General features: G+C 35.6%; 1 protein-coding gene and 2 long non-coding RNA genes across 3 annotated transcripts; all 3 read left to right on the top strand.

Moving 5' to 3' along the window:
* Positions 1 to 1,375: 1,375 nt before the first annotated feature.
* On the top strand, positions 1,376 to 10,992 carry LOC114532183 (hemagglutinin/amebocyte aggregation factor-like). Its single transcript, XM_028553758.1, has 5 exons — positions 1,376 to 1,470; positions 8,500 to 8,593; positions 10,006 to 10,131; positions 10,286 to 10,419; positions 10,948 to 10,992. Exons 2-4 carry the CDS (start codon positions 8,509 to 8,511, stop codon positions 10,414 to 10,416), a joined length of 342 nt encoding a protein of 113 aa, XP_028409559.1. The 5' UTR covers positions 1,376 to 1,470; positions 8,500 to 8,508; the 3' UTR covers positions 10,417 to 10,419; positions 10,948 to 10,992.
* LOC114532185 lies at positions 1,624 to 2,508 on the top strand. The gene is made up of 3 exons (XR_003687940.1): positions 1,624 to 1,783; positions 1,982 to 2,115; positions 2,323 to 2,508. It is a non-coding gene; the product is annotated as an uncharacterized LOC114532185 (long non-coding RNA).
* A 2,504-nt stretch (positions 10,993 to 13,496) lies between the features above and the next one.
* Positions 13,497 to 14,383, top strand: LOC114532184. The gene is made up of 4 exons (XR_003687939.1): positions 13,497 to 13,631; positions 13,959 to 14,004; positions 14,114 to 14,176; positions 14,259 to 14,383. It is a non-coding gene; the product is annotated as an uncharacterized LOC114532184 (long non-coding RNA).
* The last annotated feature ends 11,730 nt before the right edge of the window (positions 14,384 to 26,113 follow it).

The following is a 26,113-nucleotide window of genomic DNA, read 5'->3' as shown; positions in this document are numbered from 1 at the left end:
GTATATGCATTAACTCCCTCAAGACATATGTCAGATCCTGTCTCACCGGCATCAATCAATCACATGCGAAGGAATGCCAAATGCGAAATACGATTTCATTATTTTCATATGAAATTTTGAGGACGACAAGCCATCGTCGGACGTCAAAAAAATACTTTACACATATATACTAATATTTATATACATGGAAAAAAATAAATAAAAACCATGACAAATTTTCGAATAGAAACTTGTCAAGACATGAATCACAGGTTGAGACTTATCAAGATTTTAATACAGACCCTTTCGCTTACAAGGTAGGAAGTTGTTTTGGAATATACCAGCTACTAGATGGTAAGGTAAAATCAGGGCCGTAACTAGAACGATAATTGGGGGGGTGTTTATTCATATATTCAGTTCTGCCCGACGGATTTCTTTTGTAAGTGCAATAGCTCGCAATTGAAATCCGTCGGGCAGAACTGAATATATGAATAAACACCCCCCCAATTATCGTTCTAGTTACGACCCTGGGTAAAATGATCTATTGTATTGTTACAATTATACAAAGGTTTCTTTCGTCCTAATTTTTAACTAGACTGAACCGTAATTACACAATTGCTGTTAAGTTCTGAACTGACTCATAGTCATCGCAAATCTTTCGCTCAAACATGTGTCATGCATACTATATCTCAATGCGGAAAAACTCGAGCTTGACGTACTTCATTGCAATTCATGAATTGATGTCTGTGTACTCGTATATAATCAGTTTAATTAGTTTTTATAATCATTTCGAAATGAAACTTTAAGACATCGTCTTTAAATGAATGATGTTAGCTATCCCTATACTGATTTCACTGTTATTCATAAGAGAGAAAAGCAAGTATATTGTATAATTATATTATCAGGCACCTGCGTTATTTTTCGAAGAAATTATCTGTATCTTCCAGGAAAACTAAAGCTAAGCGTGAATCACGTGATCCGGAATAAAGCAATTCGCATGATTTGGTAGGCTTTTCTAAGAATGTTCGCCACTTTTAAAATATGTCATATACAGGGTTGGTAGAAGTCATGAATAAATAAGCCAAATATTAGTAACATAACATATGCTTTTTTTGTTTAATAGTAATAATCAAAGGGCCGTCAATAACAATGTTTGGCCTATTCATTCAGTAACTTACATAGCAACCCTGATCATGTATATGCATTAACTCCCTCAAGACATATGTCAGATCCTGTCTCACCGGCATCAATCAATCACATGCGAAGGAATGCCAAATGCGAAATACGATTTCATTATTTTCATATGAAATTTTGAGGACGACAAGCCATCGTCGGACGTCAAAAAAATACTTTACACATATATACTAATATTTATATACATGGAAAAAAATAAATAAAAACCATGACAAATTTTCGAATAGAAACTTGTCAAGACATGAATCACAGGTTGAGACTTATCAAGATTTTAATACAGACCCTTTCGCTTACAAGGTAGGAAGTTGTTTTGGAATATACCAGCTACTATAGATGGTAAGGTAAAATAATATATTGTATTGTTACAATTATACAAAGGTTTCGCATGAGTATCGCAGTTCTGGGCATGCGCAAATGCGCGCATAAACTACATTCTGTTCATAAATTTCGCAACTTGTTTACTGTTCAACACGTATTCTCTGACTTGTCTCAAAGGAAGATTTTTCGAAGTTTTTTTCTTTCCTAAATGGCTGCAAATTCAACAACTGAATCAGCTTGCTGTTCTGGCGTTAAAGCGAAGAAACCTGACTCGGAAATCTGTAAATATAAGGTATGTCATTGTCGTCCAAACTCTGTTTACTTCGAATTCAAATGTTTGATGACTTCGATCTGATACCGATATTCGGACTGTTGTTTTAATGTAATTATTGTGATCATACTGATCATAACCAAGATATTACTGTTATTGATATTTATTAATTTGTCGTTGTTTTGGCCATGTATTAACACTATAATTTGAATGTCTTAGGCTTAAGTGGAAGAAGTGCTGCACTTCCTAAAATCAGGATACCAGGAATCTACTCATTTTGCCACTCTTGACTAAGTCGCAAGGAAAAAATATCCACATGCTGTCTCAATTCTCGAGAAACTTTGAATATGAAGGTATGTCTAGCCATTTAATAACTTCGCATTGGCGCATCGCATCATAATAATATGTGATATGATCTTATAAATTTTATTATTGTTACTTGTTTTATAGCTCTTATTATTCATTTGGCTTATATATTTACCCTTTATGTAGACATTCAAAAGTGAATATGAAAACTTACACACATGTCTACTAACTACTGTTTGGAATTTTTGTGGCAGTGCTGTTGGGAGAAATACAAGTGTGTGCAAAATTTGCAAGAAAGATGATGGTGAAGACTGGCTTGGGTGTGACCGGTGCTATCAATTCTTTCACGCCAGTTGCAGAAGTGTAGACTTCGCAACAGCACTTTCAGGAAAATTTTATTGCTAATGTGCAGCTAGGTGAAGTGATGCAAGGTGCAGATGTAAATATATGTAAATAAGATATAAATTCCAATGATGTAAATAATTTTGGTTGAACTGTTAAAATTATCTTGTCAGAAATTAAATGAAGCAATGTACCATTATACTTGAATTTTTGTGGTAGTATAATACCAACTATATTGCTATCTGAATCCTTACATTCATTATTGTGATATCCTAACCAAACAAATGATCTAACCACTCTATTACTCAACTACTTAATTTCCCAACTGACATTAGTACCTGACTGTAGTACCCATATCATGAAATAGATACCATTCTGGTACTCACTGGGTAATTATATACAAGTAGATGAGCACCAGAGTGGTGGGGTACTAGAGTCAATTTGGTAAAGAAGTGGTTAGATAAGCCTTCCATTATTCTGCATGATCATGACAAATCTTGACAAATCTTGCATGATTTAATAAGGTCTTAGAAAGATCTTGGCAGGATCTTGTGTAAGGTCTTGCTAGAACTTGACAAGTCAAAGTCAAGTTCTTGACAAGAATGTCATTGTGAACCTTGGACTGGGTTATACTTTTTCAAATTCGATAATGAATAGTATTTTAGCGATTTAAATAGCCTTCAATGATGTTTTATCTGTCCTAGTGAATCTTTGTTTTACACGTTTCTCGATTAATTACTAAAACGTACTAAAATTTTGATCAAAATTAGCCGAAACCAAACAGTCGCACTCGGCCGCCGAAGTCATAGATTTCGCAATCGTCATGTTTTTCGCTCGAGTAAGCCGCGAAATTCGTGACTCGTCACGCGTGGTCATGTATTTCGCAATGGTCATAAATTTCGCTTGACACCGGCATCAATCAATCACATGCGAAGGAATGCCAAATGCGAAATACGATTTCATTATTTTCATATGAAATTTTGAGGACGACAAGCCATCGTCGGACGTCAAAAAAATACTTTACACATTTATACTAATATTTATATACATGGAAAAAATAAGTAAAAACCATGACAAATTTTCGAATAGAAACTTGTCAAGACATGAATCACAGGTTGAGACTTATCAAGATTTTAATACAGTCCCTTTCGCTTACAAGGTAGGAAGTTGTTTTGGAATATACCAGCTACTAGATGGTAAGGTAAAATCAGGGCCGTAACTAGAACGATAATTGGGGGGGTGTTTATTCATATATTCAGTTCTGCCCGACGGATTTCTTTTGTAAGTGCAATAGCTCGCAATTGAAATCCGTCGGGCAGAACTGAATATATGAATAAACACCCCCCCAATTATCGTTCTAGTTACGACCCTGGGTAAAATGATATATTGTATTGTTACAATTATACAAAGGTTTCTTTCGTCCTAATTTTTTAACTAGACTGAACCGTAATCACACAATTGCTGTTAAGTTCTGAACTGACTCATAGTCATCGCAAATCTTTCGCTCAAACATGTGTCATGCATACTATATCTCAATGCGGAAAAACTCGAGCTTGACGTACTTCATTGCAATTCATGAATTGATGTCTGTGTACTCGTATATAATCAGTTTAATTAGTTTGTATAATCATTTCGAAACGAAACTTTAAGACATCGTCTTTAAATGAATGATGTTAGCTATCCCTATACTGATTTCACTGTTATTCATACGAGAGAAAAGCAAGTATATTGTATAATTATGTTATTAGGCATCTGCGTCATTTTTCAAAGAAATTGTCTGTATCTTCCAGGAAAACTAAAGCTAAGCGTGAATCACGTGATCCGGAACAAAGCAATTCGCATGACTTGCTGGGCTTTTCTAAGAATGTTCGTCACTTTTAAAATATATCATATACAGGGTTGGCCGTAGACGTCATGCATGAATAAATAAGCCAAATATTATTAACATAACATGTTTTCTTTGTTTAATAGTAATAATCAAAGGGCCGTCACTAACAATGTTCGGCCTATTTATTCAGTAACTTACATAGCAACCCTGATCATGTACATGCATTAACTCCCTCAAGACATATGTCAGATCCTATGTCTCAGCGGCATCAATCAATCACATGCGAAGGAATGCCAAATGCGAAATACGATTTCATTATTTTCATATGAAATTTGAGGACGACAAGCCATCGTCGGACGTGAAACAAAATACTTTACACAGATATACTAATATTTATATACATGGAAAAAATAAGTAAAAACCATGACAAATTTTCGAATAGAAACTTGTCAAGACATGAATCACAGGTTGAGACTTATCAAGATTTTAATACAGTCCCTTTCGCTTACAAGGTAGGAAGTTGTTTTGGAATATACCAGCTACTAGATGGTAAGGTAAAATCAGGGCCGTAACTAGAACGATAATTGGGGGGGTGTTTATTCATATATTCAGTTCTGCCCGACGGATTTCTTTTGTAAGTGCAATAGCTCGCAATTGAAATCCGTCGGGCAGAACTGAATATATGAATAAACACCCCCCCAATTATCGTTCTAGTTACGACCCTGGGTAAAATGATATATTGTATTGTTACAATTATACAAAGGTTTCTTTCGTCCTAATTTTTTAACTAGACTGAACCGTAATCACACAATTGCTGTTAAGTTCTGAACTGACTCATAGTCATCGCAAATCTTTCGCTCAAACATGTGTCATGCATACTATATCTCAATGCGGAAAAACTCGAGCTTGACGTACTTCATTGCAATTCATGAATTGATGTCTGTGTACTCGTATATAATCAGTTTAATTAGTTTGTATAATCATTTCGAAACGAAACTTTAAGACATCGTCTTTAAATGAATGATGTTAGCTATCCCTATACTGATTCCACTGTTATTCATACGAGAGAAAAGCAAGTATATTGTATAATTATGTTATTAGGCATCTGCGTCATTTTTCAAAGAAATTGTCTGTATCTTCCAGGAAAACTAAAGCTAAGCGTGAATCACGTGATCCGGAACAAAGCAATTCGCATGACTTGCTGGGCTTTTCTAAGAATGTTCGTCACTTTTAAAATATATCATATACAGGGTTGGCCGTAGACGTCATGCATGAATAAATAAGCCAAATATTATTAACATAACATGTTTTCTTTGTTTAATAGTAATAATCAAAGGGCCGTCACTAACAATGTTCGGCCTATTTATTCAGTAACTTACATAGCAACCCTGATCATGTACATGCATTAACTCCCTCAAGACATATGTCAGATCCTATGTCTCAGCGGCATCAATCAATCACATGCGAAGGAATGCCAAATGCGAAATACGATTTCATTATTTTCATATGAAATTTGAGGACGACAAGCCATCGTCGGACGTGAAACAAAATACTTTACACAGATATACTAATATTTATATACATGGAAAAAATGAATAAAAACCATGACTAATTTTTGAATAGAAACTTGTCAAGATATGATTCAAAGGTTGAGACATATCAAGATTTTAATACAGTCCCAACATTATTATTATTATTATTATTATTATACATAAAACATACTCCCAATAGGGCTTTTCAGTATGTACTAACAAGGCTAAAAATAGGTATATTTCTATCTACAATTACGTTATTGACTATGCTATGTTTATAAAATATGTTTACAATTAAGAGAAATCCTAGTTGTATAGTTATACTAAGATTTTAATACTTTAACTAAGATAGATTTCCGTTAACATTATTTGTTAACATATTTTTCTTTAAGTGCTTCTTAAATGTTTTAAAAGGTAGTTTTTTAAAATCTTTATCTAAAATGTTCCAGATTTTTATTGCTCTATAGCAAAAACTTCTTTGACCTGATGTTGTTTTGCATGGGGGAATGTCAAGGTCGTCTTTATTCCGGGTGTTCTTGTTGTGAACTGCATTTCGTTTTAAAAACTGGTCACATAAGTACGGCGGTGCAAGTTCGTTCATGCATTTATAAGCCATTAGTGTATCTCTGTACTGTAAATGTTCCTTGACTGGGAGCCAACCGATCGCCTGTAGTACTGGTGTTATGTGGTCGTATTTCCTTGTATTTGTTATAATCCTACAAGCAAAATTTTGTACTTTTTCGAGTTTTTTTATGTTTGTTGCCGATGTATTCGACCACACCGTAGAGCAGTAATACAATCTGCTCATCACTAGGGCATTGACAATCGTGTGGAGGGTTTCGCTATCGAAGCTGTCCTTTACTCTATTTATTTGGTACAGTTTTGCCATTGAAGATGATATGACGTGTCGTATATGATGATCATAACTTAAATAACTGTCCATGAATAGCCCTAGGTCTTTGGCGTAAGAGGAAGGTGTGATCTCTTTTCCTAGGAACGAGATAACCAGTCCTTCAGTAAGGTTTCCGATTAACTGTCGAGTGCCTATTAGCATTAATTTTGTCTTTTCAGGGTTAATTAACAGCTTATTTGTGAAACACCATGTTGCAATCCTCTTAAGATCCTCTTCTATGTTACTTTTTGCATCGATTATATTCGTGATTGGAAAGGACATGAATATTTTCGAATCATCCACAAATGATTCTAACTTAGCTGTTTTTGGTGCTGTTGGAAGGTCGTTTATATAGATGCAAAATAATAGAGGTGACAATATTGCCCCTTGTGGGACGCCATGAGTGATTGAAAGAGTTTCTGATACTGAAGAGCCAATGCGTACGTATTGCTTTCTGTCTGAAAGGTAGCTTCTAAACCAATTTAGAGCCTTACGAGATACTCCAATATTGCTTAGTTTTTGAAGCAATATTGTGTGGTCGATGCGTCTTGTTTGATTCATATTTTGATTCTCAAGATGTCCGGTGTGTCGCTTACTTAAAAATGAATAATGCATGTCAATCCTAGAGAGACGGGGGGAGACTATAGGTCCTCCCAACTTTTGGGGTAGGAGGGGGTGAATACATATTTCCCTCCCCCAACGTTTTATACCATAATGATTCTCTTTAAGAAATGGCCTTCACAATTAATGTAAACTCGAAAATCAAAACACCATTAACATTGGAAAATTCTAATATAAAACAACGGAAAAATAATTATATTAATAACTAATTTTTGCTTAACAACACTTGCTGTAAGTTCCGAACTGACTCATTATGAGTCAGTTCGGAACTTACAGCAAGTGTTGTTAAGCAAAAATTAGTTATTAATATAATTATTTTTCCGTTGTTTTATATTAGAATTTTCCAATGTTAATGGTGTTTTGATTTTCGAGTTTACATTAATTGTGAAGGCCATTTCTTAAAGAGAATCATTATCATAGTCATCGCAAATCTTTTGCTCAAACATGTGTCATGCATACTATCATCTCAGTGGCAAAAACTCGAGGTTTACGTACTTAATTGCAATTCATGATGTCCGTGTACTCGTATATAATCAGTTTAATTAGTCTGTATAATCATTTCGAAATGAAACTTTAAGACATATCGTCTTTAAATGAATGATGTTAGCTATCCCTGTACTGATTCCATTGTTATTCATAAGAGAAAAACGCGCGTATATTGTATAATTATATCATTAGGCATCTGCGTCATCTGCGTCATAACTCCCTCAAGTCATATGTCAGATCCTATGTCTCATCGGCATCAATCAATCACATGCGAAGGAATGCGAAATACGATTTCATTATTTTCATATGAAATTTTGATGACGACAATTAATCCATCGTTGGACGCCAAAAAAATAATTTACACATAACTACTAATATTTATATACATGGAAAAAATGAATAAAAACCATAACCAATTTTTCGAATAGGTCGAGACTGAAGATTTTAATACCGTCCTAACCTGAGTCTTTTTTTATTCATATTTTGATTCTCAAGATGTCCGGTGTGTCGCTTACCTACAAATCAATGTGTGTGCGAAATACGCATAATGCATGCATGTCAATGTTTTCTCCTTTAAATGACTGCACAAAATGTCCGGGAATACTCGACCAAAACGTAATAACACACAGTAATATTAACTAACTGTATTGTTACTGACCAAGACGAGTATATATTAGATGGATACTCTTCCTGAAATGTCTAAACCAGCTTCAACTTGTTTATGTAATAGAACACGACGATGATGGAAGGTACTGCTAATTATAGTATGTTCATCAATGCTGGAACAAAGTTTGATGCGGCTTGGTCAAGTGATTGTCCGTCAGGTAAGTTGACATCTAGTAACCATTTTCTACCATATCTAAAAATTATAACAATTATTGGATGAGGTTGAGTGTGATATCGACAATTATTATATACAAAAGCCCCAGATATGAGGTATGCTGCAATTTTATTGGTTGGCTACTAAACAGATATTAGCTCATATCTGTCTAGTAGAGAAAGTAAACAAAATGGCTAAAAGATTTGGAAAGTTGAGTGAAATAGAAATCCAAGCTTCAGTTGATAATAGTACACCAAAATGCATCGAAAGGGTGACAAAGTTTGTGTATGTAATAAAACTATATATAATAAATACGCGCCTCGTCAACTATCAGCTCATATACGACTCGAGTTCGCAGAATAACTGTTAATTCTCGATCAAGCCGAAGATTGCGTTATTCGCTGAAGCCAAGCTGAGACTGATAACGCAAACTGAGGCTTAATAATTCTCGATAACATGCGAAAACCAAATTCAATAATTGTTTTCATATGTATTTCCTTCTTACAGAGGAAGCCTGCGCAATTATTGACAACAAAACTAGCGACAAAAAATTACGTTACCTATGGATAATTTCAATGTCTGTAGATGGCAAGAGATTGAGAATTATCCGTAGGTTTTTAGCCAGTCACATTCGAGATGGCATAAGTAATGCATAATAATACTATTTATAATTACTATACAACTCGCACCGCCTTCAGAAGAGTAAACATCTTGATATACTGTAAAAATGAAAAGCTTTTTAAAGGGTATACCTATGAGAGGCGAGTGAAAGGAAGTCAAGTCCGTTCTGCGCATGGGTACTGCTCGTATAGTTTGTATAGTTCATATTCATTTACAGTGCTCTTAACACAAAAATAGATTTTAGATATTTAGATCTTTGTTGGGAGTATATTTGATATTCAAAAACCGAATTGCAATCGCAATAGCTTAGAAGTTATTCCCGTTGAAAAATGGTAGCTATTTGCGATGTACGAAAACTGAAAACCGCACAAAAGGGATTGGTGCGAAATCGATGTTATGTTGTGATGTCACCATCTCAATACAATTTCAGCACGGTAACAATCCGAGACCGCTACACCGGCCAATATTTCATTCATTAGAACAGCATTATAGCGTGTATTATATACTGAGGGCGACAGCACAAAAAAGGCACGCAAATTAAAAATATGCCAAATAGATGTATTGCAGTTGGTTGCTCTAATGTATCTAATGCGGGAGAAGGCATATCTCGGCATTTTATATACCGTTTTCTGGCGACGAAAGGCCAGAAGTTAAAATAACAGCATTGTTTGCGAGTATGTGTTGTAAGACGAAACACAGGAACGAAGCGAGCTGAAGCCTTATACATCATGGACTTTACTTCCACTTTAATAATTATGTAAAATTTCCGTAAATTCCATCACACATGAATTGTAGGTCAATCCATCCGGCATATCAGCAGCGTTCATAGCAACTGGCATGAAGATCGTTCATGGACCTGGTCTGGGTATGTAAATTCGTTTGACCAAGATCTTCTCTACCAATGTGCAACTGGAGTTGCTGGTGAGTTTAAACAAGATGTTTTCAAGTTCAAGAAATAAAAAATGTCTGACAATGATTTCTTACTTTCAAATGATTTATGCTTGTTTAGTATACTCGAAAATATATTTAAAATACACATTGTATTGAAAAAGTTATTAATTTCTAATTAAATCAGGTGCGAGGTCTTATCACAGCAATTGTTATTGGACTGGCTATGTGAACAGTTGGGATGGTTACTTGAGCTATACCGTTCCATCATATTATTATCCTGTTGGCGTACAAAGTTACCATACACAGCAATTTTAGAGAGTAAGTCCGTTGAATACTCTGCTCTATCGCTTGGTATACACGGTGCTTCACGCATAAGCTTACATGACGTACAGTATTAATAATTTTGCTGAACTGACCTTGTTAAACCATGAATATCGTTGTTACAACTTCTTAACATGATTGTCAACAAGCTGAAACTTACTCGATATAAAGTTCAACAACCATTGTTATATAACAGGATGCAGCACTCTGACCTATATTAGATCTATCTCTTGTAATACATATAATTATATAGATCATTGGTGTGCAGCATCACATTGTTCAGTCTTATTTTAAACAACTTGCATTCATCAACATGATGACTTTTAAGCGTGTAATTGTGGAAGTGAAAGAGAATAGGAAGAAAATTTGAAAAAGGAGAAGAGGAAATGTTTGGATGTCTGTTTGCTTTTTAATCGCAAAATGCAATCATGTGGTGTTTTGTATTAAAAATCTTATTTGATTATAAACTTACTGGCGCTTGGAAAAATCCGTTAAATTCGTCGTCTTTCTTTTGTATTTTGTTAGAGACAGGAGATGGAGATTCCTCGTATGTTGATCGATCTTGATGAAGACAAAACGCCTATAATCTTTCCTAATTTGCCAGTTCTGCATGATGATTCCATATGATTATGTTTATGTCAGTAGTTTGATGTATTGCTTTTGATAATTATGATAAACAAATAGAATATGGGAAAATAAAAAATTCTTTGCTCGAAACTATCTCTTATGCTATCCCCAAACAATACGTCATGCCCTTGCTGAGTGACATTTGTGATCTCCTCTGAAGCCCCGCGTTGCTGGGAAAATTTGCGGAATTGCGCAGTGTCGTCTGTTTTCAGTATATGATCATAAACTTTACTTCATGTTTCTTGCTTCTCTGGCCCAGTTGCGTCGCGAGCGTCAATTAGGGGGGGGGGGAGGAGGAAGGTGGTGTGAACGTTTATATTATTCATGTTCATAGACCGTGATAACAATTAATTTGAAAATAAATAATGTAAAAGACGAGTATAAAAATATGCCCCCGCCACTTATGAGACCCTCTAGCGTGTAATTATAGTGATACTAAAATACCAAAATATTTTATATTTATCATTTTCATCCTGACTGAACTGTCGTGATCTATAATTGTATCTAACGGAAATGGTTGTGCTATTCATGACTTCACTGCTTGGAAGCGAACGTATACCATCGCAATACCGAAGTAGCGTCGCCACATAATTTGAAATACCACTTGAATTCTCGTATCCTTTAACGCACATATAAATCCGTTCCGGCGAATAAAGATAAAGAATCATTAAATTACCGTATTTCCAATGTTACAACTTTGTATACTCTGAGAAGGGTCCTAAAGGGGGGAGGGGGTTATTGTCCAAATGACAAAATCCAAAAAAAGGTCAAATCCCATTCCCTAGAACTAAATCCCACTTTTCCAGCGTAACTGAATTGGAGCAATCCCAGCTCCCATTTTACCCATTCCGTGACCCTCTTAAGCAAATCATCGTGTTTATAGGAATAATTTGGCAGGTGAATCCAAACTGAAAACACGTTAACAATTAAATGTGATTGACGTGTTTGCAATTGAAATTTTCCGATCCATTTAAGCATATCAAGTTCATCCTTGACATCATTAGTAAATTCCTTAGTAATTTCATCTGAAGGAAGAGCTGAAACAGGAAGATAATATTTTATTTCGGAACATATAAATATCAAACCAGGAGAAAGTTGTAATTTGGTTCATTTTCATTTCACCAGGGTCCAGGTATGAAGTATTTGCCACATCGATGAGTAAACTGTTAAACTGCAGGTGTTTATATAACACTGTATAATTAGGTCAATTCCATGTCGATCATTTTGTAGTGCGCAAAAACGCAAGGTCGACGTACTTGTAATTATGTGGCTGTGTACCATATATATTCAATTTAAACGGTTCCAATATAAGCATTGAATTCATTTCGAAATTAAACTTTTAGGCAACGTCTTTAAATGAATGAAGTTAGCTTTCCCTATACTAATTCCACTGTTATATTTTAGCTGAACTGTGGTGCAAACCCGAACAATATTAATATTCTTGCATATTTAAGTGGTTGCGTTTTTTTTGAGACACCCTGTAGAGTAGCATCCCTTGATTTCCTCGCAATATTCCCCACCGCGCGCAACTTGCTTTGTCTACTGATGTTTGTTTTCGACTAAATATCAACTGGGGCCATTATAAGGGGTTAGCGCTAACCCCTGGATTAATTTTAATCCTGTGTTTCTGAACCACTGTTCGTTTTCAAAATTTACAAAGTGTGACGTCAATCACCTATCGGTATAGAAAATAGTTATGGAAAAGATATTCAACTTTGTAAACAAGCGATTAAAGAGTCAATGTAAAAATTTGCTTTAACCCAGGGTTGAACAACCGGCCCCAGAGTCCATCTGTGTATCAAATTAAAATTATGTTTTATGAATATTTAATATCATTGAATCTATATTGCATATCGTCAATTATAGGCCACTGGTTCATTCAATGCATTATTATTATTACAATCGCACTACGTTTATGATTGTACTAGGTTGTACCTATATTACAGCTGCAATTTAGTATAACACCCAGAGTTAAAGTAGTCAAAAATATAAAACATATTTATTAGGGGGCGTATAAACTATATAACACATGCATATTTTCACCATACGGAAAGGCAAAATGTACCATAAGAATTGTATAAAAATATGTACAAAACGTCTGTAGAGGTAGGTAAAGTGGCTTCCACCTCACATCACGAGTTCGTGATGTCGACCATCCTATATACAAAGAAATAACTTGAATAAGACCCGAGTGTTGAATGTAATAGCTGTATTCATTCTGTTTTTTTAATTTAGCGAAAGAACTACAAGATAGAGGTTTCAACTTAGCCTTGGCTGCGTTGTTTGGAAGTGATATTTGTAATTTTGGAAAACTGGTATGATTATTAGCGATTGTTTTAAATCGTGTCTAAGCATGCAATTCGCCCATACCATATGTTAATGATGAATAATACATATGTTTTACATTGCAAACCGTTTAGTATGCTGTTGAAGCCATTATCATGATAGCAGATTTGCTCGTTGCATCTTTCCTTGAAAAATCTTCATTCCTTTATTCTTTCAGCTTGCACATCCAGTATTGGACTCAATAACAAAAACGGACCACCAATGGGTAGTGGACTTGCTTTTTGCTTTTAACAGTGGTACATATGTCTTTATTTGTGATACTTTTATGAGGCACATAAATGCAGCGAAAAATTTTATGCGTGTACTAATGGGTAATAAACGTTAGACAAAGGCCTCGCAAATTATTCATGTAATGTTTGAAAAACAGTGAAACCCACAATGATTTGGAGCGTATATACATGCATGAAAAAGAGAATTCCCAAATTGTGATTTGAAAAGATTTCCATCAATAGCGCTATCCAGGAAGTGAAGCTGCACATTTAAAATGCCAAGATTGAGCTCAAAATCAGTGTAGAAGAAGTCGAAAACACAATAAGTAGTTCTTTATAACAAAATGTTTTTAGGTAATATTCCCACTTTGAGGCAATGAAACCCACTTGGACAAAACAAGTAAGAAAGTTGGTACTCCGTACATACCCTATATTACCGTATATATAGATGACCAAATAGAAATGCTCCGTTAAACAATTCCAATCAATTTTCTCATATGTTATTCTAGCCTGATTTAGCAAGCCACGAATTATTACTGCGTCAGAAGATCACGTTACTCTGCTTAATGGAGGTAAAATGTACAAACGTGTACGAGGGTGGTTTATAGAATATTGTGCAATTTTGATCTGATAAAGATCTCGTTTTTATTTTAGATGGCATTCAATCGCCCACCAAATGACCGATCCTTATCCTTTAAAGAAATAGCTACCGATGCGAGGATACCAGTAAACGAGGTCTACTGTGTTCAGGGTCTCGAAATAACGGCCGGTCAACGGACAATGACCACAGGGGCGCCAGAAGCAGCTAGTTTAGGGCGGCGGGGGCAGAGTTTTAGAAAAGGGCACATTCGTTTTACCTTAGCAACAACACAAAGAGGAAACTCAAATTTACAAGTACATGCGAACTTGCAAATCCACGGGAGAACGCATTTTCAACAATATTACGGTTAGTTTTTATGCGAAAAGTAGGCATCATGATTAAATGTTGAATTTATGATACTTTTATATGGTAGTAAAGGGCACAGGGCTGCCCCCGTAAGCAAGGGGCAGGCGGCAGCTGCCCCCGCTGCCACCGTGGTTCCGGCGCCCCTGAATGACCAGCCAAAAATGCTTGTTGACCGGTTAATTTTTTACCATGCCGGTCATTTTGACCATTTGACATAATTCTCTTGGCTTTCATTTATCAGCTCAACACCTATATATATATTGTTATTAATAATTGTGGGTGTCTTCAATTAAAGTGTATGTTATATGTATTTCTGATTGCAATTAATTATAGTCCATAATGTAATTCCTAGCTCTTTAATTTGGAGAATGAGTTTTGTGGTTTTAAGGAAATGAGGTATGTGGAAATGTGGCCGAAGTCTGCATCTTCCATTAATGCATGCTGGGCGTCTTCTAGTCATGTTTGGTGTTGTAGATTATTTGGTTTCTGAAACAGGGATTGGGGCATGTATGACGTTTGGTATGGTATGGTATAGTTTAAAATTAAATAGTGCTATAAGGCATGGTTAGTTAAAGTGTAGTACGGTTTTCTTCGCTGTGTTATGAAACGTAACCAGCAAGGGTAAATATTAAGGTGTTTGTCTTCATTTAGATATCCAATATGAAAGATCGTCTCTCTGAGTGGTGTGACAAAACAAAGAATACGAGTTATATGGTCAAAGACCAAGTCCCAGAACTATTAATATAATCTGCAATTGTATAAATAATGTTTTTATAGCATTGTTTCGCCTGTCAGTTTGTTAAAAAGCTTGTAATCAGTTAAATTTTACTGAACATCTGTGGTCCATGATCAATGCAGAGTAATTTTTCCGATACACAACAGTAGCCTTGTTGTTTTCATAGATCGTAATTTAAAATATCGGTTCAGAACAGATGTGTTTAACTAGTTATTATGAACTATTTGCCACAAGATTGATACATCAAATCCACCCCAGGCAAAAGAATTCCAGCTCCGACAAATTCGAATACTGCATCAAAATCGAAAATTATTTCAATTAAGTTTCGTTTTACATTTCAATTAATGTGGAAGCACCATGTATTGGTTGCGTAAAGGCAAGTTCACACGATCCAATTTTGTTGGGTCCAATTCACTTCTGAGGGATGATTTATAGTCTGTTTGCTTGCAAAGTATATGGGCAGCAAATCAACTATCCCCACGTCTCCACTGTCCACGAGTCTTGTTCTTACGTGCCGGAATTGAAAATTCATGTAAGTGAATTGCTGGGAGTATCTTCAAACAACTTGCCACTGGAAGAAAAGATGGAAAATTAGCGAAGGAATACTAACGGAAAACCAAAGTCGAACAAGAGAAATCTGGAAAATGACTTTTTTACTTTGATGGCATATATCAACAAGCCCCCCTTGATAAAATTTTGGCAATACACCCCCTGGACGCACTAAATATGATTAGGTTAGGATTAAAGCTTTGGACACAGTTGTATAGCACCTGGGAAGAAATATATATAAAACACGATAAAACGAGTGTTTCTAAATAGGCAGTAGCCTATAAGTCTGAGTGTTTATTTATCGCGAAAAAGTGCTTATTATGTTCCTCAACCGTCAAGGTGTACTGAGCTCGTGCAGACGTGTGCTTTAGCGCTTATATAATTTAGTGCTTACATCGTTTAATCTCGGAGAATAAAATCCACTGCTCACGCCACAGTTCAATTGCAGCGTTTTTACTTTCATGCTTTCAAGTTTTATTCTTGGTAAATGTATTTATTTTAATTGAGCCATACTTCCGTCTCTCGTGACAATTAAATTAAAGTGGCCTTTGAATAATTATGAACTGTTCCCTTTCACTCAGTAAAATCAGGGAAAACTTCAAAGCCGGTTGTGTTGTAAATGTTGTAAAGCCGGTTGACGAATCACGAATGCGCTGTTACACATGACATGAACTGGGAAAGCGAATTGTGACAGGAAATGTGTTTTCGCACGAATACGGTGAGTAGCTCACCAAGTGTTATTGATACTATTAAATGTCAAGGACTTTCCCAGGAATTCTTGTTAACTTTCATCCTCGTGTGATAATTATACGCCGTATAGCTCCAATCAGTAGCAATGCTGATTAGTTTTGATAGATTTGGACTGTGGAAATAAATATACCAAAGTCCAAATCTATCAAAACTAACTCAGCATTGCTACTAACCATTGCCCAAAGGCAGACGAAGATGTTGTGACAAGCGAATCCGGTTATAGTGAAAACGGGGCTCACATGCGAATAATTTCACTGGAAAGAACTTGCACTTCACACAAACATCCATTCTATTAAAATTTTGCTTTTTTTAATACGGAGGATTTTTTAGAAAAAGATTTCTCAGAATTAGTGTGCGATTCTTTAATTCTTGGTGCCCTGATTGCTGGAACTCGCACATGAATATAGACATAATATAATCTATATACAGCATGCCTCAAACAAACGAAAACTATTGAAATTACACATTCTTAAAATTTGAATGCCGTGTTCACGAATTTTATCCCCTGGGGATTTATAATATTCAAATACGAAAAATTTGAAATTGTGAACATGATTTAAAAATTTAAATGAGCCTTGTTATTGCTTCAAAAGAAAATGGTACACCTGATCGCGGAACAACGAGTGTTTATTGTGATAAATGATACGCGTATATCAAAGGCAAAGTTCAACGGAAATGCGAAACGCTTTTCGACAAAGGGCGACAAAGTGCAAATATTGTAAATAAATATTTTTGCGTACAAACAAATTTTACTGCATCATGTATAAAAATGCTTATGGCAAACATTCATACACTTGTGGGTCCCAACAGAGTGCTTAGGCATTTAAACTCTAAAAACTACATTGTTATGGGTTATTTCAATAGTTTTCGTTTTCTTTGAGACACCATGTAGTCTCTCAATTATTGTATATTAGTATTCTGGTATTCTGCTTTCTATTGAAATTTCGGAATAGATTTTTTCATTTCGAAATACACAAATTCATCAAGTATGACGAGCAGTTATTGAAGTAGCAAGAAATATTTAATAAGGGTAAATGGAGCATTGCCGGAATAAAACTGTCAAAGAAAATTAGGAACTGTTCCTTTAATATGCATATGGTATATACGACATATATCAATTTCCCAATGACAATGTTTTTCTCAAATTTTGCCGAATTCAAGAATGATCAATGTAATTTATAGTGCAGCAATTGGAAAGTATTTGAACAAATATATGCAAATTATTTACTGCAATTTGCATATTCTTCAAGACTCTGTTATGTTCGCCGGTGAGAACGAACAAAAAATGAGAACAGTGTTGAGCATTTTAAAACATTTAGTGAATTATAGTGAGCAATAAGCAACTTAAACTTTACAAAGCACATTAACAATATCCTATTTCTTAACAATAACTTATCTGGTAAGAGTAATAGTGAATAGCTCCATAGTGGAAAATCCATCATAAATCCATCTATGTTATATTGTTCATTTGGTCAGCCGTCACCTTAAATTAGCATCGTCAGTTATGGCATCTTGTAATGGCTGTAATCGCTTGCTTTTATCTATTTGCGCTCGGACTTATACAGGGTGTCCCAAAAAAAAAGCAACCACTTAAATATGCAGAACATTAATACAGCTCTAAAGCGCAATAGATAAGCACCTCTGGGAATTGAAAATGACTCTTAATCCTTCATTTACAATGCTAAAAGTCATTTTAGCTGAACTATGGTGCAAACCCGAACAATATTAATATTCTTGCATATTTAAGTGGTTGCGTTTTTTTTGGGACACCCTGTATACGCTTGCTAAGAGAAACTGCAAAACAACAAGTAATTTCCCCTACGCAATTCAGAGCGTTGTAGCGCATGCTACCATGGCTTTGTGGTTGACTCCAAGCTACGCACTCGCGGTTAGGCGTGGACATAGCTATTGCCTGCTCATGCTTATACCTATTTTGCTTACTCATGCATGTAAGTCTTAGGAGAATAAGGTTAAGTAACTAAAAGGTATATATATTTATACTAGCTAAGAATATGACGCTATATTATTATACGATCTAATTTCATGATATTATGTATCATGTAACAACTCAAACAGGCCCCCAATTCAATAATGACACAATATCCTCATGGAACAAAAGTCTATCAAAAGACATATACAAAGATGTATGGTACTAGTAGACTAAGTAGAGAACCCAATTGACACAAGTATCAGCGAACACCTTGCCTCTGATTATGATTTACGATAATTTTTATATTTATACTTAGAAAAGAGAATGAACTTAAAACGAAGAGAAATACTATGAATTCCAATTTCCATGAAATTCCAATTCTCATGAAACTCCAATTCCCAGTTTCCTCGATTCTTGTATTTCCCAATTCTTTAATCTCATTAACTTAAGCGTATAAAACGTATGAAGCGTATGAAACGCTCCGCCTGCTATTAGAGGCACACAGTGCTACCGCGCAGTTAACGTCGTTTGTTCTTAGCTCTTTGGCTGTTCATACGAAGGTAAAAACATCGTTCGTTCAGTTTCACAGAAATTGCAGAAATTGAAGCGCTAAATTCGTGGTCGCCACTGAAGTATCTCCAGAAAGGTACGTCAAAGGTATCTTAAATCTCAAAATTTTGGACTTTAAGCTTTTTTCAAATCATGCAGTTTTGTGTCTTTGAGGCTTCATGATCCTCGAAGTATATTATGATCGAACTGGTGAACTTGCAACTGAGTCATTCTTTTCTTGAACAGCAGTTACACGAGAGCTAGCTTTATAGGTTTCACTTAAAGCTCAAAATTCCCGTTTGAATTTCATTAGTTTTGTTCATTTGTTTCTAAAACCATGCGCATATTATTCGCATTTTAGCTTGTTGATTTACACGCTGAATTTGCACTGATCGCTGTTCGGTGACCACTAAGCTGCATAGTATTGAAATTGGAAGTATATATCTTCAGGTATGGCAATATTTTATAATGTGAATTAATTAAATGAAGCATTGCTTTCCACTTTATGTAAATGTAAAACGATCGTAGATTACATGTTATATCTCTGTTCTCAAACTTTGGGAATTGAAACTAGTTGTATTGAATATACATGAATGATACATAATATACGTAACAATATGATGGAATTTATATTGATCTAAATTCGAAGTGAGGTCGTGGATTTTCTCGGCAAAGTACACATTTGGAAAAGTCACTGCCGAGGTTATAATTTATAGTTGTTCGTTTTCGCACAGCAATTATAGAGGCAATTAGAACGGCCTTGCAATTGAAGATTGAAGTAATTTTCACCAAAGTTTTCCATCTTTGTTGCGTAGTTTCCAAAGGTCAATAACGTTAGGACAGTGGGGTCTTTCAGTCACGGACAGTGCATGAGGCTTTAATTTGGAGGATTCTTATATATATGTGACCTTCCACGGGAAAACGTACGTTAACGATATTTCGTTGAAACGGCAAAACGAACGGATAACGAACGGGTAGTGAACGATCTGTAATAACGTTTCAACGAACCCAAAAAACGTTTTGACGAATTCAGCTAAAAATGTGAACGTTTAAAGTCGAGAATACGAACGGATAAATAAACGTTCAATCTGAAGCCGTTTGAACGATTTATGTTTATGAACGGTTTTAACAAATTAGTCTGAACGCCTGTTGCGCGTATGATTGACGCAAGATATTATTGAGTAATTAAAAGAATAGGAAATATTTTCAAACACCTAACATGTGTTGGCGCAAGTATGCGTGTACATATAATCTATGCCTTCATTTGAATGTTTAACTAAATTTATTAGCCAAACTACGTAAATCACATTATTTTATTTTATACATATACACATTTGCATTTTGCATCAAAATTCGGGTTTATTAATCGTTAGAAAGCCTTCAGTTATTAGTACAAATTATTATCATTATGTCAAATTAATCAATGCATCATCTGCAACTATACCCATCAAAATATTCAGCGCGTGTTTATTTGCAACAACGTTACAGATTTTGTAAATCTCTCCACGGACAAACTATATGTATGGATGGGTGGTTAAGGACATATAAACACATCATGCATACATCCGTTTTATTAACACGGCTTTAAACCGAGAGTAAACAAAGATTGCCATAAATGGCCTGGCTTCGATAATAATATCATAGGCAATGTCATTAGTCACCGTCTCAGTTTGGTTGAGTTTCAGCTATATACTGGATACATATTTTATGTTAAACTAAACACAAGAGATTCCATTGTACACTATTGCTTATACTCTTTGACGCGCAAACGACTAAATTAATTAGCGCAAGGATCAAGTTGTTTACAGATGATAACCAGACATTAATACAGAATATCGCATACGCAAAGTTCGTTTGTATGCAAACCAGCTTAGTAACGTGTGCTTGCATGCTGTCAAAACTTTTTTGGTATAAATAGCCCACTACATTAAATATCCAAACCATTTATACACGTGCAAATCCACATTTAAATTTTAGCAATGCATTGCGCGGCGGTAATAAAATATTTAAAATATAAGCTTGGATATTTACCTAGTGCACACTTGCAATATGTTCCGTGCAGCAATAGCTTCTAGCTGCGGTCAAGCTTGTCGCGGAATGTCGCCTATACACAGTTCTGTCAGTAGCAACTAAGGGCATCATTATACCTTAAGAATATTTTAAAATTTGATAATAATCATTTTTTTATTGACTGCATGCACCATCGCCATATTTTCTTCGCAAAGCTAAAGCTGCAATGTTCTTATTTCTGCCGCCATATTTTTTCATATAAGTGATATGTTTTGTGACCATACGATCACATATGCATGTGTTATGACTTATGAACCAGTATATCGCTAATCAATACTTGTGATATTAAATTAGCTAACTAAATTCTTGGTGGACACTATATTCATCAGGAAATATTTTTTCCCCCAAATATTCGACCATTTACATAGTTAACTGCGTAAATATACCTATGCTACCTGCAGAGCCTAACAATAGTGACTAAAGAAATAGAACGCGTAAATTAATGGGATAATTTTCGAAATCTTCATTTCAAACCACTGCGGGCAATCCGCAACCCGAAGGTCCGAATTCAGTTCCGCCTGCAAAACAACTTAATACTCAACCCCGGCAGCAAGAAGAGATTGCACAGTATTTTCACTAAAGCATATAGCAATAGCAGACGGCCCATATAGAAACCGGGTTTTTAAATCACAGAGTGCAAATATTTTTTTTCCAAAGCATATAGCAATGCTGCCGCCCATATAGAAACGACAATGCCAAATGCATGCACAGGGGAGTTTATACTCACCATTTTAAGAAACAAACGATCCTCAACATCTTCGAGACATCTACTTGTGACACAATTTGTGCCTCCTGCTTACAGTAAAATTAACTAATCAAGATTAATTAAGACATGCAGAAAGCATTAATCCATTTTGTCTGGCGAAATCTTTTTACATCATATAATTATATATATTTCGAGGTAGCATCTACCCTTTTTTTATGAAAAATGTCAGCAAAGTTGTAAACAATTGCTTTTCAATGTAAGTAAATGCATCCTATAAATTGTATTAACCACCACGGCCCAAGCTAACAACTTTCTAACCTCAGCCAAGCCATTTTGAAGGTCTGGCAACCTTTCATGTCATGTTTATTCGGAATGATTGGATGATCGTGGCCCAACTTGATTCCACCGGCCATGATAAGCAATCTAAAGGGTTATATTGCTGTGCGCATTTAATATATCCGAATACATTTTACTCGCGTTAACATATACATAAAATGCAATTGAGAACGTCTTGTTATATACAATTGCATGATCATCTATATGAAATCTTACTTCGAATGCGTGTCATATTTCGATATATGCATGGTCAATAGAGAGCTACAGTTTAGCCAAGCAAATACACTCAAGGGAATATACGAATTCTGTTGATGATTTCATCGATAAGCCTGATTTCAAGGCTTGGAGGAAAATAATTGCAAGCGCCCCTAATAAAGTGGCCCAGTCATGACTTTCCTTGTATCATAGCTAATGTTTCATTTAGTGTTCATACCTTTATATGCACGTGTTAAAACGCCTTGACTTCTCCATTGATTTTAATATCCAGCAAATATTTGGGATAGTCTTCGCGAAATTATTGGTAAAGATCTTTACCCGCGTGCACATGTACGCATAAACAGTTGATAGACGCCATTTGAAATTTGCTCATTTTGCCGCTCTAGCTGGCAGGCGTCAAGGTGCAATGACCATGCATAATTGCAATTTAATATCCGGAATGTAATTTCTAATCAAGGGAACCCAAATCAAAATTAGTGAAAACTTTCCTGTTGCCCAACAGCTGATATTTTGTCCAAGCAAGATAAATTCAAATGCTCCTTTTCTGATGAATTATATATAGCGAAATATATGTAGCAAAATATCTGAAAGGTCAAACTTAAATGTTTGTAAACGTTAGCCTGGCAACTTGCCCTTTGGGCTTGTGTCAGCCCAGTTGTGCGCAAGGAAGGACTGCACGCACTTTAAAACATAGCGCAAAACTCAACCTCACAAAACACGGAATTTTTTTTGTAATAAACAATGTCACACAATGAACATCATTGATATAGGTTCATAACTTTCATACAGTCTCTATCATTTATACGATTTGAGCCTTTTCCGCGTTCCACGTTTCCGATTCGAGGAGCAAGTCGAGAGAAATCAAATTACAACCAAAATATACATGGAGAGTGAATTGTGCTGAAATGTGCATATATCAATATATATGAAGTATTTTTTTTGTGAATTAAGAGTCTAAATAAATATTTACAATGCATGAGTTATATTTATGCCATAAGTTATATTTATGCAATTGCCACCTTTCAACATGCCAGCAACGATCGAGCCAGATGGCTTAGATCTGGGGAGACAAAGATACCTTTTTAAGGAAATAAGACAATTTTGTAAGCGGGGCACTGAGGATCTTGTTGCTCCGGCTCCAGTTTTAGACCAGATGCACCTACATATTTAAATTGCTATGATATTCATGCAGTGGCGTAACGAACAGAGCCGAGGATGGAGTCTTGAGGTATACTTGGTACTGCGGGGTCCCTTAATTCGCTGTTTGTCATAAATCACGTTTTGCTAATACTATGATGTTGCGTTATCTATCCTGGCCCCCAATAAATGGGGATCTCTTAGTTCTCCTCGTAACCCTACCGAACGCGCGTTAGGTCACTGTATTTATGCCTTCAAATATTAGCTAGGGTATTTCAATTGTTGTATAATTTGTAGCTATGTCAGACTGCATTAAAAACAACGAATTTCAAGCTGAAATGTCCGTCCTAGGATGCGGTCCTTAATTTTGAATAGATTTTAATCAGTAGCTGCTTCGTACGGAGGCCCAGCTAGATAAGTTTATCAGATGTAAATAAATTAGCTATATACACATGGTTTACAAGTACGATATTAATATGTAACACGCAAAATCCCTCAATTCATTTTAAAATCTGGTTTTGTCTGTTTACCTACATTTAAAGACTTCCGACAATTATGCAACTTAATTAGCACCTTGCCAAGGCATATTATGGCTCGTAATGCTAATATATGGCTTGCGAGTTGTTTGGGTGCGCGGTGAAATTTGGCTTATGGAAGCTACAGAAGTATAGTAAAGCACAAATTCTAACCATTTAGTGCATTACCGAAATTCAAAAAACGATAATTTTTTGAAAGAAAGCTTAAGACGTGAAATTTGACGCTAATGGAATAATTGCATGCACTGAATCTTAGGCCCTGTCTACACTAGTGCGTTTTCGTTTGAAAACGCATACATTTCGATGCGTTTAGGCCTTCCGTTCACACTAATACGCTCGAATACGCTCAGCGTATTCACCGAAAACGCATCGATTTGAATACGCTGTTGAAAGTGAATACAAATGAAAACGCATACATATCGTATTAGTGTGAACACTTGAATACGATACTTTTGAAAACGATTACGTCACACGCATCGATTGCCACCAGTGATTGCCACTAATTTCAAGGTCTTAAGTCCGTTATCCGCGGCATAATTCCAACCAAAAAAGGCGGACGAGCACGATATGGAGTTTCTCATGCTTCTAGCAAAACATAATTGTTTGTTTGCAGTTAAATGTTGCGTTGTATAACGCCATGATGGCTTCACACGAAGACAAATAGCTGTCTTACGAACTACATTTATCTGGGCCTTCTACCATATGAACACCTCCTGCTTGTTGTTATTAGCATTCTTTTTAGGTTTATTTTGCTGCGAAGAACTAGACATAATCGACTAAACAAATGCCGAGCATGCGCAAATTAACGTTTTACGTCAGACTACGATCCGATCATCGTATTCAAGCGTTTTAGTGTGAACAGTCGAATACGCTACGAAAACGGTAGTGTGAACGCGAATCGATCGATGCGTTTTCGGTCTTGCGAAACCGCATACAAACGAAAACGCACTAGTGTATACAGGCCCTTAATAGCCTTCTGTCTGCATGACGCTAAGCATAAACCATAACATGAAGCGCACAAAAAATACATTCGATTACGCTAAAACGATATTTCCTTTACAAGCCTTCTACTAAGGAACTGAATACGTTTCTGGGAGTATTTCTGTGTAGCACATTCTGCGCTTTCTTCTACAATGTTGTAACATTGCAAATGTTTAATCTAATATGTTGAACCAAATCCAATGCGATTAAACGAAATTCCGGCAAACGTTTCAACGAACCGTAATTCAAATGGTTGAACGCTTTTGGACCAATTTTCAAACGTTTTTTCCTAAGCGTTCGAACGGGCAATTTCGAACGATGAACGATCTCGAAAATCGTTTCAACGAACGCTTCAAGCGTTTGAACGGCAAACGAACGGATAACGAACGATATTTTCGAACGAACGAAATAGCGTTAACGTATGTTTTCCCGTGGAAGGTCACATATATTGCTTACATAATTCAAAAACGAGACTTAAGGCCCTGTTACACGGTGCAATTTTTCTTGCAACTTGCAATGCAATTCTACTTTTAATTGATATAAATTAGTGAAGTGTCTTCAAAATATTAAGTGTAAGAAACGCTATGGAGTGTAATAAAGACAAAATTTTGTTAGTTGGCAAATTTAGATCCCTCAAAAGAAGAATTGAATTACAAGTTGCAGGAGGGCCGTCAATAACAATGTTTGGCCTATTCATTCAGTAACTTACATACCAACCCTGATCATGTATATGCATTAACTCCTTTAAATCATATGTCACATCCCATGTCTCACCGGCATCAATCAATCACATGCGAAGGGATGCCAAATACGAGTTCATTATTTTCTACCGTGTTCTTATACAAAAATACTAAAATATTTTATATTTATCATTTTCACTCTGACTGAACGTCAGTTGTCTATAATTGTATCTAACGCAAATGGAAATTTGCTTTCCTTTGGGCACAAAAAATAAAGTTCGTGCACACGACACTGAATCGCTTCCTCAGTTTGTATCAGAAGTATACAAATGTTCATGTAAACATGCAATGTTTGGCTTCAAACGTCCGATAGTTTCCCACTTCCTG

This window comes from Dendronephthya gigantea, unplaced genomic scaffold (genome assembly GCF_004324835.1).
Source record: "Dendronephthya gigantea isolate DGI-Jeju-01 unplaced genomic scaffold, DenGig_1.0 000078F, whole genome shotgun sequence".
Lineage (NCBI taxonomy): Eukaryota > Metazoa > Cnidaria > Anthozoa > Malacalcyonacea > Nephtheidae > Dendronephthya > Dendronephthya gigantea.
Note: the sequence above shows the minus strand (reverse complement) of the source record. Positions and strands in the feature narration are given on the sequence as shown.